The following is a 13,666-nucleotide window of genomic DNA, read 5'->3' as shown; positions in this document are numbered from 1 at the left end:
ATTATTGGTTTTAAATTCAGCTGGAAAGGGTCATGCAATTAAATTTTAATATCAAGAACTTTGGGGAAAGAAAATACTTGACAAAGAGGTTTTTGTTTTTGCTAATGGTCAAATAGATGGAATACCTTTAAAACCATACTGTTGGAGTAATATTCTGTACTCCCTCAAAAAAAAATCAGAAAATGACTATATTTTTACAAAACAATCAGATTACACATTGTAAAATATTTTTATTGTAGTAGGATTAATAATTTGCTTTGAAAAACTTTAGGTAGATATTTAGATAAAACACGCAGATGGAAGGTAGAAAAAAATACTTGAGCTCTTACCACAACAGAGTTGTTTTACAACAAACTTAGACAGATCTTGGTATCTTTTACGTCAATGAATTACAACATTTTACTCATGTAGTTTATTTGATAGAGCAAATTTGAAAAATACTTAATTTTGTTGATTTCCTAGATGGTACCATCCAATGAAACATATCCAAATACTAAGGTTTTGTTTTATGAAAAAAAAATTTGTTTTTCTACATTTTTCAAAATTTACTCTCTCCTATCTCTGTCTCTCTATCTCTCTCTCTCTAATATATTTTATAAATACACAAACATATATATGTGTGCATATATATATTTGCATATATCTATATGAGAGAGACAGAGAGACAGAGGGAGAGAGAGAAAGAGAGAGAGAGAGAGAGAGAGAGAGAGAGAGAAGAGAGAGAGAGAAAGAAGCAGGCAGAAAGGAGAAAGTCTGAATTTTGAAAAATGTATTAAGAGCAAATATGTATTTTTTTCATATAAGCAAAATGTTAGTGCTTGGGTGTATTTTATTGGGTGATACTATCTCAGAAAACAATAATATTAAATGCTTTTATATTAAAACTGGTCCTTCAAATAAACCAATGTGAGTAAAATACCTTAAGTCATTGGCCTAAAGCTATAGATGCCTTTCTGGATTTCTTGCAAAGTACCTCTACTGTGGCAAGAGTTCAAGTATTTTTCTACATATGTACATGTGTATGTATACACATATACATGCACATTTAAGTATGCATAGATGTCTTTTTAGTTACACACATATAAAGATATGTATATATGTAAATATGTATATATTATATATTAGAATAAAATAAAAAATAGAATTTTTTTCTTTCTTTTGTTTTTTTTAAACCAAATATAGTTGGAAGGAAGTCACTTCTAGTCATTTTCCCCTTACTCAAATACTATAAAGACTCTAAATATCTCTTAGTTCTTAACCTGCACACAGACTTTAGTGGTTTAAGAAGAAGCAAATTATTACATTAGATAAATAAACTATTTTAACTATTGGCAGCATGTCTTATAGTATTTTATAAGTCAATAGAGATATAGATGAAAGAAAAATTTAAAAATAAATAGCCCTTATGAGTTTACCTTTGGCTTATCTAGATAAAGTTGATTTTTTCCCCTACTGGTAGCAAAAATAAACATTTCTTTTCCAGTTCTACCTTCTAGAATTAACTAGTTTGGCAAACAATATTAATTAAAATTATGATGTATTGTAGGAAAGAAAGACCCCTACCCCCTTATACTTGATTGGATTTTAGTGATAGTGATAAGTTTAAACCTAATCAATATTGTGATTCTAAAGTGATTAGTATGTTTCCATTATAATCTTAATTACAATTAGTAGAATCTATGAGTTTATGAGGATTTCTAAAGCATAAAACTGTTTCTAAGGGAGTTTCCAACCCCTCCCTAAGTAATATTTCCCTTCTATCATGAGATGCTGACCATATGAGTTTCAGGTCCTGGAATGCTGCATCATGTCCTGATATGGTGCAAAAATGCTCAACCTTTCATAATTTGAAATAACCATCCACCGAACAGATCAGATGAGCCCTGAGATAATGGTCATCAGTATTTCTTAATAAGACTGTTGTCTTGTGATCAGACCTTAAGACAAATATGGGTTTTCCTAAATGAACTAACCAATCAGCTTTGCAGTTGGGTAATAGTTTCTAAAAAAGTTATGTCTTGTGGCATGTCATAATCATTGTTTGGAAATATTCACTTTGTTATTGTCTTGGTATATAAACCAGGTCTTTGCTGCCTGGCTTTGTCTCTCACTGGGGTCCAACTATGTAACATGTACGAGATTCCGGATTTATCTGGGAGACTTGGCCCTCTTCCAATAAACTCTAAATTCTACCTTGACTTGGAGAAATTTGGCTTTTTGACTTTGTTCATCTAAATTATCTATATCAGAATGGTGGGATAAAAATTTCCATGACAGTATGAACAACCTGGGGTAATTGAACTAGGAGATTAATGATTAACTTCCTCATCAGTACCTCTGTTCTCATTATTTCATTCAAAGTGGATTCTTTATTTTGGATTTTAACCAGGTTAAGTAGACTGTAAAGCTTTTTGTTTATGAAATATGTCTCACTATCCTAATTTCAGAGGGAAAAAATTAGCAGGGGAAAAATAGCTGACTAAAGTATAGATGCTTAGATGATTTGAAAAAACATTTTAAAGTCACACTGAATTTAATATCACACATTTTACTTGTTTAGCTTTGTATCAGTGATACCAAGATATATTATGTTTAGATATGTTTTTTTATTTATCTTTAATTAAATGTACAAAACTGAGCTGCAAAAGACTCTGAACTAGATTTGCTACAAATCTTGGCTACAGTTTTTAGCATATTCAAAAACTGTAGATAATATAGGATGGTTACTAAAGTGGTTCATTATATCATCATGAAAATGTTGGCTTTCCTTCCTACTATTTTTTTTAAATTTTAAACCCTTAACTTCTGTGTATTGACTTATAGGTGGAAGATTGGTGAGGGTAGGCAATGGGGGTCAAGTGACTTGCCCAGGGTCACATAGCTGGGAAGTGTCTGAGGTCGGATTTGAACCCAGGACCTCCTGTCTCTAGGCCTGGCTCTCAATCCACTGAGCTACCCAGCTGCCCCCCTGCTATTTTTTTAAACTCACAGAATCACAGTATTTATAATTGGGAGAATGTTTAGAGATTATTGAATGAAGAGACCCAGAAATCAAACAGAAAGCTGGGATTTGAATTCACTTCTTTTTATTACAATTTCAGAGTATTTCTCCACTATATTATGTTGCCCATTTTAATAGAAGCAAAAGAAAATGAAATTTAAAAAATCACCTGTTTTCTTTTCTGTGACTCTATATAATAGGTGTATTTCAAGATTACTAGTAGAGGGGGTAGTTAGGTAGCTCAGTGAATAGAGAACCAGGTCTGGAGACAGAAGGTCCTAGGTTCAAATGACCTCAGATCCTTCCTGGCTATGCAACCTTGAGCAAATCCCTTAATCCCAGTTGCTTAGTCATTATTCCTTGTTCCTCCTTGGAACTGATACTTAGTCTCAGTTGTAAGATGGAAAGTAAGGGTTAAAAAAATAAATGAAGGAAAATTACAGTTATTAGTAGAGCATATTAAAGCAAGTTATTGACTTTATATTCCAGTCCAACACACACACATATACACATACATGCACACATGCATATATACATGTATGCATATCTGCATGTACATATGCATATAAATACACCTATATTTATGTAAAACATATAAATGCAATTATTTTTTGCAATGCAAAAAGACTCTCATAATAGTAGAGTCAAACCAAATTTTAGGTTTCCTGGAGTAAAAGTATCATAGAATCTTAGATCTGGGAATGACCTTGGAAATTACATTTTGGTAATTCTCACAATATTTCAAACATCTTTCATTCTTATTGTTATGATTCTGTTGTTATATAATAAGAAGAATGAAAAAAGATTGAAATATTGTGATCTGTGATCAGAGATCTCTAGTATTAACATTGTAATTGTTTAGGGGCATCACAAACCATGTTGATATAAGACACTGTTCCACTTCTTTCTCCCTGTACTGGATCATTTCTATTACTTGAGAACAGAATTATTAAAATTAGATCAATTAACAATTCTCCAATGGCCTCTAAGTGTTCAAAAGAAAGGAAAAATCAGAAATTATTAAAACCTCCTCAGCCTCCAGCAACCACCACCATGATAAGTTAGTATCCATCAACAATGAGGCAAGACTCCCTTCAGCAAAAAAAAAATCACATTTTTTAGCAATAAAATATTTTTAATTTAGTATGTACATTTTAAAACAAAATACCATTGCACATTTAATAGCCTTACACTATAGTGTAAACAGAACTTTTATATTCACTGGGGAATGAGAAAAAGTGTCACTTTATCACAATATTCACTTTATTGCTGTGGTTTAGAATTGAATCCCAAATATCTCTAAGATATGTCCATAGTATTATTTTTGTTATTATGGAATTTGAATTCTAGATTCATTTCTCACAGGATGGGTGAGGGTTATGTGAAAGAGGAGTCATTAGAGATACTTTTATCTGTGGGTGGAGTGAACAATTAGATCTAAAAAAGGTATTCACTGTTTATTGGCCCCAGGCTATCTATGTCTGTTATTTCTTCATTTTAGTGAGTTGAGACCCAGGAATTTTGTGAGGTGGAAGAGATTTAAATTGGAAGAATAAATTTAGTCTTGAATGAGATCCAGAATAGGAAAATGTAGGGATTTCAGTAGTTTCCCTGCCCAGCTAAACAAAGGAGATACTGAGGTGCCTTAAATCTCCTTAGATATCCTGTTAAAGAAAGACCTGCTATAACTACATAAAACCCCCTTACTTTCCAAGAGGGACTTTGAGTACCTAGTTAAGAGTTCTTTAGGGGTTCTTTTCCACTTGGTATGAATTAGTACCAGTCTCTATTTCTAAATTTCTTGTTCCCTTCTCCTGTTGCTTAGTCCTACTCGACCCTGATAAAAACCATATACAAATCCACGTAATTTTTCTGGTCTCAATGTGCCCAATTCCTCCCAGAGTTCCCATTGGACATGGTTCCATGTTCCTTCTTATTATGAATATTTTCCCCTCAATAAAGCTGAATGACTTTACTTTCCCTCTTTGACTCTTCTTTGTTGGGTTCTGTTCTCCTTTATAATGTACTTTGGACTGCTGAGTGCAGGAGTAGGTGAAGTGAGGAATGAGGAGTGTAGAGATGGGGAGGAGAGTTTTCCAGTACTACCCTCTGTAAAGGAGGTTTGGAGACCTCTTATCTAGGTGGTTTAACACAGTTGAATGAGGTTGCTTTAAGTAAGATTCAGTGACTCTGAAGCTGGGTGTGATCTGTATTAAATCAGCTGACAGGCCCCCCGATTTGGTTGATTCCTCCTTCACTACTGACCAATGAGTAAGTGAAAGATTCCTCTCTTTTTAAATGATTTAATGAAGGTAAATAAAGCTAGGGAAACAATGGATTGAAATAAAGAGGAAAGAGGGATTGGGAATGAATCCTAAAACCTTATTTAACTAACTAATCTTATAATAAAATCTTCAGGAGTTTTCAGGTGAAGTTGATTCACTGAACCTGCCAGGCCAATTGCCTTAGTCAGGCCTAAAGACCTAACTTCAGTTGCTTGATGTTCTAGCTCAATTCAAGTTGGTTTGGTTTAACAGAGTTGATCTTCAATATTTATCTTCTTGTTGGTATTTAGAAAGTTGTATATTATTGATGATGGATGATGGATACAGGAATGGATGCTGATAGTACTGGATGAGCAATGAGCCTAGGTAACTATTCCTATCTGGTATAAGTTAACCTTAGCTTAGAGACAGTTTTGAAATGCCTACCTTCCCATTGTTCTCTCTCCCTGAGAATAGGAATCAGCCTCAATTTATAGGGTGCTTTCAACAGACCTTTTGTTTCATGCCAGCTCATTCCACCCCTCCATTCTGTATTCCAACCTCATTAACTGGCAATTATCATGGCCCAATATGGTTTCTTGCAAAAGTATTTACAACTCCTATGCAGTTCTGCTGCCTCTGAACCTTGTAAAGATAAAAAATAATAAAGGCTGAATATATGATCAAAATTAATAGATTAATTTCCATGGCCATGTTGATAAAATACATATGACCACGCCTGACTATTTTTAAAAATGCTGCCTGTCCATATCTCCACTCATCTTTCCTTAGTCTCGCATGCCAGAGAGAGAAAGTCTCAAGGATGACCTCCAAATTTAAGTCGAGCTCAGTGTTGGTTCCTGTTCTCTGACATAATCATGTCAGAAACTGGAAATCCATTGGATCACGGGAAAAGTAGTCTCAAAGTTCCCCACATGTCCACAGAAAGTTTGTAGGATACTTTTAAATGGCACCGCCTTGAGTTCCAAACAACACATTTACCCCTGAGATCCAGGAAAAAAAAAATTGGTCTTTTTTCTTCACTGGATCTGTAAACATAGTCAACTTCTAAATTACAGGAATTTGGGAATAAAAGAAAAGGATAAAACTAACCGCATTGACAAAAAAGCCAATTTGAGGCAGTCCCCTATTGGTATAAGAGTGTACATTCAAAACAAATGCATTCAACACATTCAACTCCCCATAGTTCAAATCAACTGCACCCAAAGTTCGAATTTGATTTTTATGGTCCAGTGAAGGGTCTTCAGGCATCTTCATGGTGTCTCCACCAAACAGGTTCGTTGTCTGGATTCTGGGGAGATGGCAAAATCCTTATCCTGAAATTACTCTCAAAAGAATTTAAACTTTACATTATAGATTATAAAACATACATTTCCTTCTAAGAATTATACAACCTCCCACTGAGCCTTCCTATTGGGCCGAAAGGCTGGTGATGAGAAAAAAATGTCATCAGGCATGATGGATAGGGGGAAGGGAGCAGCTCCATCTGAGTCCCTCTGTCTTTCTAGTAATGAACTCTTGTTGGGGGGGGGAGGTGGGAGAGCTGACACATGCCCACAGAGAGCAGTGCTCTGTGTGCCATCTTTGACAATCATACCATAGGCTCACCATCACTATCCTACAGGGAAGAAAACAATGATAACCTAAATCTTATATTCCTCTGCCTAAATGATCTCTGGTGGCAATGGGGAAACAGAGGCTAATCTAGGGAATTATTCATCAGTAGTCAACTGTATCTAACCAGTTAGTCTATTTCAACTAACCAACCTAAATTGAAGAGTTGAGTCTAGATCAAGAGAGTTAATATCCTTTAGAAATTGATTTATTCACCAGATTTAGCACTGGGCGAATTCTTAAAAACCTTATAGAAATATCTATTACAACAACATTGAGTGGAAGAAATATTATTTGTTGAATTAAAAAGGATTTTCTAAAAACCAGAGAACCAGGAGTCAAGGAAAACAATATCTTAGACTAGGGTCTAGTCAGTGTCAAAGGACAAGACAGTTGGTTCCTCATTGGTTTAGTGCCTGAGTAGATGCAAAATAAGGTTGTGGAGTATCATCAGCAATAAAGCTATAGGTGTAGAAGCATCTTGAAGGTAGAGAGATACCCAACAACTTGGCCCAAAATAATCTATACTAATGGAGTAAAACACAAAAGTAGAAAATACCTACCCCCCCCTTCCTAGTGTTACTTCCTTCCCCACCAATCCTTTTGTTACCCATCTACTTCTCTATAGGGCGCAAATCAATTCTCTGCTCCAATGTATCTGATTGTTCTTCCCTCTTTAAGTTGATTTCAGTGCACTTAAGTATTAAATATTTCCTCTCTCCAACCTCTTTACCCTTCCAGTGTATTTTTATTCTTCCCTGTTGGCCCCACACTCTTCTTTATGGAATATAAATTTATTCCATTTTGTTTGTTTTCCCATTTTTCTTAGCATTACCTTCTTCCTCCCCTCTAGTTTTGTATATATTTATACATACATACACACACATACACACATACACACACACACACACACACACACACACACACACCCCTACATTCTGACATTTCATCCTATACAGTTTGTTACTGTTCCCTCTATGTGAACTACTTCTAGTTACCCTGTTGGTAATAACAATTTTTAATATTTGCCAATATCTTCTTTTCTTCTTGGGATACAAATTGATTGAACTTATTGGGTCCCTTAAAGAAAAGATTTTTCCCCTCCCCCCTCATTCTCTTAAAATTATCTCATGATGATTCTCTTGAGTTCTGGGTTTGGGCAGCATACTCTCTATTTAAGTTTGGTTTTTTTCTTTACAAATGCTTGGAAGTTCTCAATTTTATTGAATGACCATGCTTTCCCCTGCAAAAATATAGTCAGTTTTGCTGGATAGTTGATCCTTGGTTGTAGACCCAGTTGTCTTGCTTTCTGGAATATTGTGTTCCATGCTTTCAGGTCCTTCAATGTAGATGCAGCCAGATCCTGCGTTATCCTAACTGTGGTTCCCTGACATCTGAATGACTTCTTTTTGGCAGCTTGTAATATTTTTTCCTTGGTCTGGTAGTTTTTGAATTTGGCTATAATTTTCCTCGAAGTTGTCAGTTGTGGATTAAATGTAGGAGGTGATCTATGGATTCTGATGATTTCCACTTTTCCCTCTTGGTTCGAGAATGTCAGGGCAGTTGTCTCTGATAATTTCTTGTAGGATGATGCCTAAACTTTTTCTTTTATTATGATGTTCTGGTAAACCAATAATTCTTAAATTGTCTCTTCTAGCTCTGTTCTCCAGATCTTTGGTTGAATCAGTGAGGTGTTTCATATTCTCAAATTTTTCATTTTTTTAAAAATTTTGTTTTATATATTCTTGCTGCCTTGTGAAGTCATTTTCTTCTAGTTGTTGAGTTCTGTTTTTTAAAGACTGAATTTCATCCCTGGCTTTTTGGTCATCTGGTCAACTTCTTCCTCTTTTTCCTCAGTTCTAAGGTTTGGCTCTCTCTAAGCTGCCATCTTCCAGGCATTTTTGCTGTGTTTCCCTGGCTTTCTCCTCCAGTCACCTCCCCAGTGCCTGTGTTCAACTCTCCAAGTCCAGCACCAGCAAAGCCCTCTCTCCTGGCCAGTGGGCCCACCTGCCCTGAGATTCCAGGGGCCACTGGAGACTCTGCACAGCACATGAGGGAGGGGTCCTGGGATTCCCCTTCTATACCCTCAGACCTGACAGTTCAAGAATTCAAGCCTTTATCTTGGTGTACCTCTTTAGCTGTCCAGCAGTAGGATTCCCTCTGTTCTGTCTTGTTGTTAGACTTGGTCCTCTTTCTTCTCGAAGCACATTGTTTTATATCTCAGTGTGTAAGGGTACAGAGGTTTTAAGATTGGCTACGTCTAAGCCGCCATCTTCCCCCTAAACCTACTTGGGAAAAATGTGACTAAAGTTCGTCTTGAGAAAGTTTCAAATAGTTGAATAGTGGGAAATTAGTCTGTTAAATTAAAAGAAGGTTCAATTATTGAAGACCTAGAATGTTTAAATGATGAATTAGGGATTTTCACTTACTTCAGGTGTTGAAAGGTTTTTTACAATGAAGTAGCATAATGATATAATTTATCAGGAGATAAACTGAGTGATTGACTAGGGGAGGAAAGAATTTAGAGACAAAAATATCAATTAGTAGATTATTGAAATAGTTGTGACAATGCATATTGAGTTGTTTGTGGGTATGTTTTTCAAATGTCAATGAAATAGGTAACTGGATCAAATATAAAGGCTTGGAACTACTTGGAACTTGGAACTACTCCCTAGGGAAATATTTTGAAAGAAGTTCAAGAGTAAATAGCATATTGTCTACATATATTTGTAATCATATTTTTCAGATGGGTTAGATACAAGAATAAATAAATATGTATAAACTCAGTTTATTATGATTAAGATTATTCTTAAGAAAGATAAACTAATACTAAGCATCTGCTAATTGTAATGTCAAGATTCTTAAATAACATTTCAAACACTATATATATAGGGTGAATATTTCCACATTGCTTTAATTCTACTATGGCATCTAATTATGACTATTCTCTTCTTAATGTCCTGGTCATGAATCAGAAAGAGATAAGGTATTATATTAAGGTGGAAAATGCACTGAAATCAAGGTCAGAGAACCTATGTTCAAAACTGGTTTTGTCATTACCTATCTTGGGATAAAAAAGACAAAATGAAAAAACACTTCTATACTCAAGGAACTTGCATTCTATTAAATCATTACAGAAACTCAAAGTTTGTAAAGGATTCCTATCCATAACTCAAACATTCAATGTTAAGCAGTACATTAACACTGCATTTTAAAGTATTATAAGTATTAGTTCCTCGTTATGGTAAGTTAATCTTCCTAATGGTAGCTTCAGAAATGATAGAATTAAAGAGCAGGAGGGGAATTTATAGATGATCTAAGTCTAACCCACTTCTTTAAAGAAAAAGCAGGATCCAAAGAGGTTAAATTGCATTTCCAGAACCATACAAGCAATTAGTGGCAAAGTTAGGATGAGAGACAATATCAAATATGCAATTTAAAAAATTTAATGATGTTTTTTTCTTGGTAAACATTCCTTTCACTTCCCATTACTCCCTTCACCAACACTAGCCCTAGATTCCTCTCTTGTTATGAAGAAATACAGTTAAGCAATACACATTTACCTACTGGTCAAATGTCAAAACGTGTATCTCCTGCTACATCTTTAATCCATGACTTCTCTATCAAGACAGAAGAATCTTGTTTCTCTTCTGAAATCATGATTGTTCAGAATTCTGAAGTCTTTTTCTTTACATTATTGTGATTTTTTTTTATTTCACTCTACATCATTCTATATGTCCCTCTAAATTTGTCTGAATTCCTTATATTTAGCTTCTTCTATGATTCAATAATATTACTGCACTGTTTGTTCTACCATTTCCCATTGGAAGGGCTCTTACCTTCATTTCAAGTCTGTACTCTGATGAGAAGTTCCCTATTAATATATATGTATACATGGTAACTTTTTCTCTTTGGCCTTCTTGGACTATATCAGTATAATTAGCATTCACATAATGTTTTTAGATTTGTGATTCTCATAACTCACTGAGATATGCTAAGTGCTAAGAATATAGGATTATTGACCTAGTTTTATAGATAAGGAAACTGAGGCCGTAAAAGCTTGTGTCCTTGTCCAAAGAGTTACACTGCTTCCTCATAGAGGACTTTTTAACTCCCAATCTAATTTTCAGTTCTTTGTATCATCTGGGGCCCATGAACTTGCTTTATAAAAATATTTTGATAACTGAATTTCAACATAATTGGTTTGTGTTATAATTATGTATATTTTAATTTATGCTTTTTTACAATATAAAAAGTATGCATTTTGTTTTTTCCAATTACATGAAAAATGCTAACTCCAGAAGAAGAACTGATGGATTATAATAATTCCTTTTAAAATTTTATTTTTATGCTATTAAAATTTTTATTATGAGAGACAGCCCATGGATTTCATTCACTAGACTACCAAAAGATACAATTAAACAAAAAAACACAAATATTAAGGATGCTTGCTTTGGGAAATGTGCTTACATTCAACTAAGCCATAGGAAGAAGAAAGGGAATAGGGAATAATATATTTTCCATTTACTTTCTTTTCCCTCATTCCTATTTAGAATGTGACCCTTTACCCTGAATACAGTAATTTCTGAACTCAAGAAAGCTGGAGCCTGTATTTATGTTGTTTACTAAAAGGGTTATTTCCTCCACTGGTAGAAGATGGGCCACTTAAGTTGATGACAAAGAGCTAAAATGATAGATCCTGTACTCAGGAGGAAGGAGAATCTTGTAGGTTTTATTATAATGTTTTGTAAAGGATTCTGTAGTAAAAGTTCCCTCAGCTTCCATTATAACCCACTTTTTTGTTTGCCTTTTGTCTGTTAAATATAAATACAACTTAAAATCAAGTTTCTTTGATTAAATGTATGTAAGTGAAATTATACATAAATTTAAATACTCATAATATACTAAATTTTATGGCATATATTCTATATCCTAATATTTTATTTACAGATTATATTTCATATATACATATGTTTTAAAATAGCATAGAAATTTATTAAGATGAATGGCTTCTATCTTACCTTTAAAATTATTTCTTCTTATAGGGGATCAATATATATATAATAGATAAATTGATAAATTTTTGAATAATATTCAATTGTGCTATGACATTTTATAAAAATGTTGTAGGAACATGCATCTGAAAGAGAACTCATAGACCATCTAGTCCAAACTTTAAGTAAAGTTTTAATCCTTTCTCAAATATCCCAGGCAAGAGACTATTCTGGCTTCTAATTTTTTAAAGGTAGCATGATGCAGTAAATAGAGAGGTTGGGATTAGCATCAGGAAGACATGAATTTTGGTCCTATTTCTGATCCATATTGGCTCTGGAATCTTGGGCAAGTTATTAACCATTCATCGCTCTAAGCCAGAGATATCAAACACCTGACCCAGTCCACAACACATCTGGAGAACTATCCTATCCAGATTAAAATGTATTTGAGAAATATTTAATAAAATAAAGATACATTTTAAAACTAATTCAGTATATGGTCTACAAGGAATATTATATAAAGATTAATGGCAGCCATTTGTATTTGAGTATGACACCACTGCTCTCTGATACTAAAGTGTCAAAATAGTTGCTGATTATGGCAGAATGAGTTTCCTTGCCATTGTTCTCAGCAACAATCAAATAATGTCTGCATCAAATAACTGTAAAACTTCTTTGAAAGTTATTTTTTTAATATTAATTCAAGTTGTAACTTTCAATCATTCATTCTAATTTAACCTTCTGTAGTCAGAGTTAATATAACCATCTTTCAAATGTTTGAAAGACATGAAAATTTTCCCCAATAAATCTTCTCTTCTCCAGGCTTAATATCCCTATCTCTTCCAATGGGTATTCATTTCTTTTACACATAAATATATATAATATGTTATATATGTTTAAGGTAAATATGTACATTATATATTATGCATAATCACACACATATACACAAATATGTGTGGACATGTGTTCAATTATGTAAATCAATTCAATAATCATTTACTAATTGTCTACTACATGCCAGGCACTGTGCTAAGTGGAGGGATTCAAATAAGAAAAAAAAACCTGTCCCTTCCATCAAGATATTTATTATAGTCTAATGGGGGAAGACAATATACTTTTTTTTTTTTTAACATTTATTAATATTCATTTTTAACATGGTTACATGATTCATGCTCCCCTTTCCCCTTCAACCCCCCCCCCCGGGCCCCCCCCCCACCCTTGGCCGATGCGCGTTTCCACTAGTTTTGTCATGTGTCCTTGAACAAGACCAATTTCCAAATTGTTGGTAGTTGCATTGGTGTGGTAGTTTCGAGTCTACACCCTCAGTCATGTCCACCCTGACCCATGCGTTCAAGCAGTTGTTTTTCTTATATGTTTCCTCTTCTGCAGTCCTTCCTCTGAATGTGGGTAGTGTCTTTACCATAAATCCCTCAGAATTGTCCTGGGTCATTGTATTGCTGCTGGTACAGAGGTCCATTACATTCAGTTTTACCACAGTATATCAGTCTCTGTGTATAGAGTTCTTCTGGCTCTGCTCCTTTCGCTCTGCATCAGTTCCCGGAGGTCTCTCCAGTCCGCCTGGAACTTCTCCAGTTTATTATTCCTTTTAGCACAATAGTATTCCATCACCCGCATATACCACAGTTTGTTCAGCCATTCCCCAATTGAAGGGCATTCCCTCCTTTTCCAATTTGTTGCCACCACAAAAAGCGCAGCTATGAATATTTTCGTACAAGTCTGTTTATCTATGATCTCTTTGGGGTACAAACCCA

General features: G+C 34.4%; 1 protein-coding gene across 1 annotated transcript in view; it reads left to right on the top strand.

Moving 5' to 3' along the window:
- SEMA3E (semaphorin 3E) overlaps positions 1-13,666 on the top strand; it is a 385,477-nt gene that overhangs the window by 85,708 nt on the left and 286,103 nt on the right. Inside the window, exons 2-3 of the mRNA XM_044679056.1 lie at positions 3,946-3,992; positions 8,346-8,375. Of these exons, the coding sequence (XP_044534991.1) occupies positions 3,946-3,992; positions 8,346-8,375 (77 nt within the window). The remainder of the gene's footprint in view (positions 1-3,945; positions 3,993-8,345; positions 8,376-13,666) is intronic.

The sequence above is a fragment of the Gracilinanus agilis genome, chromosome 5 (genome assembly GCF_016433145.1).
Source record: "Gracilinanus agilis isolate LMUSP501 chromosome 5, AgileGrace, whole genome shotgun sequence".
NCBI lineage: Eukaryota > Metazoa > Chordata > Mammalia > Didelphimorphia > Didelphidae > Gracilinanus > Gracilinanus agilis.
This window is presented reverse-complemented; position numbering and strand designations above follow the sequence as displayed.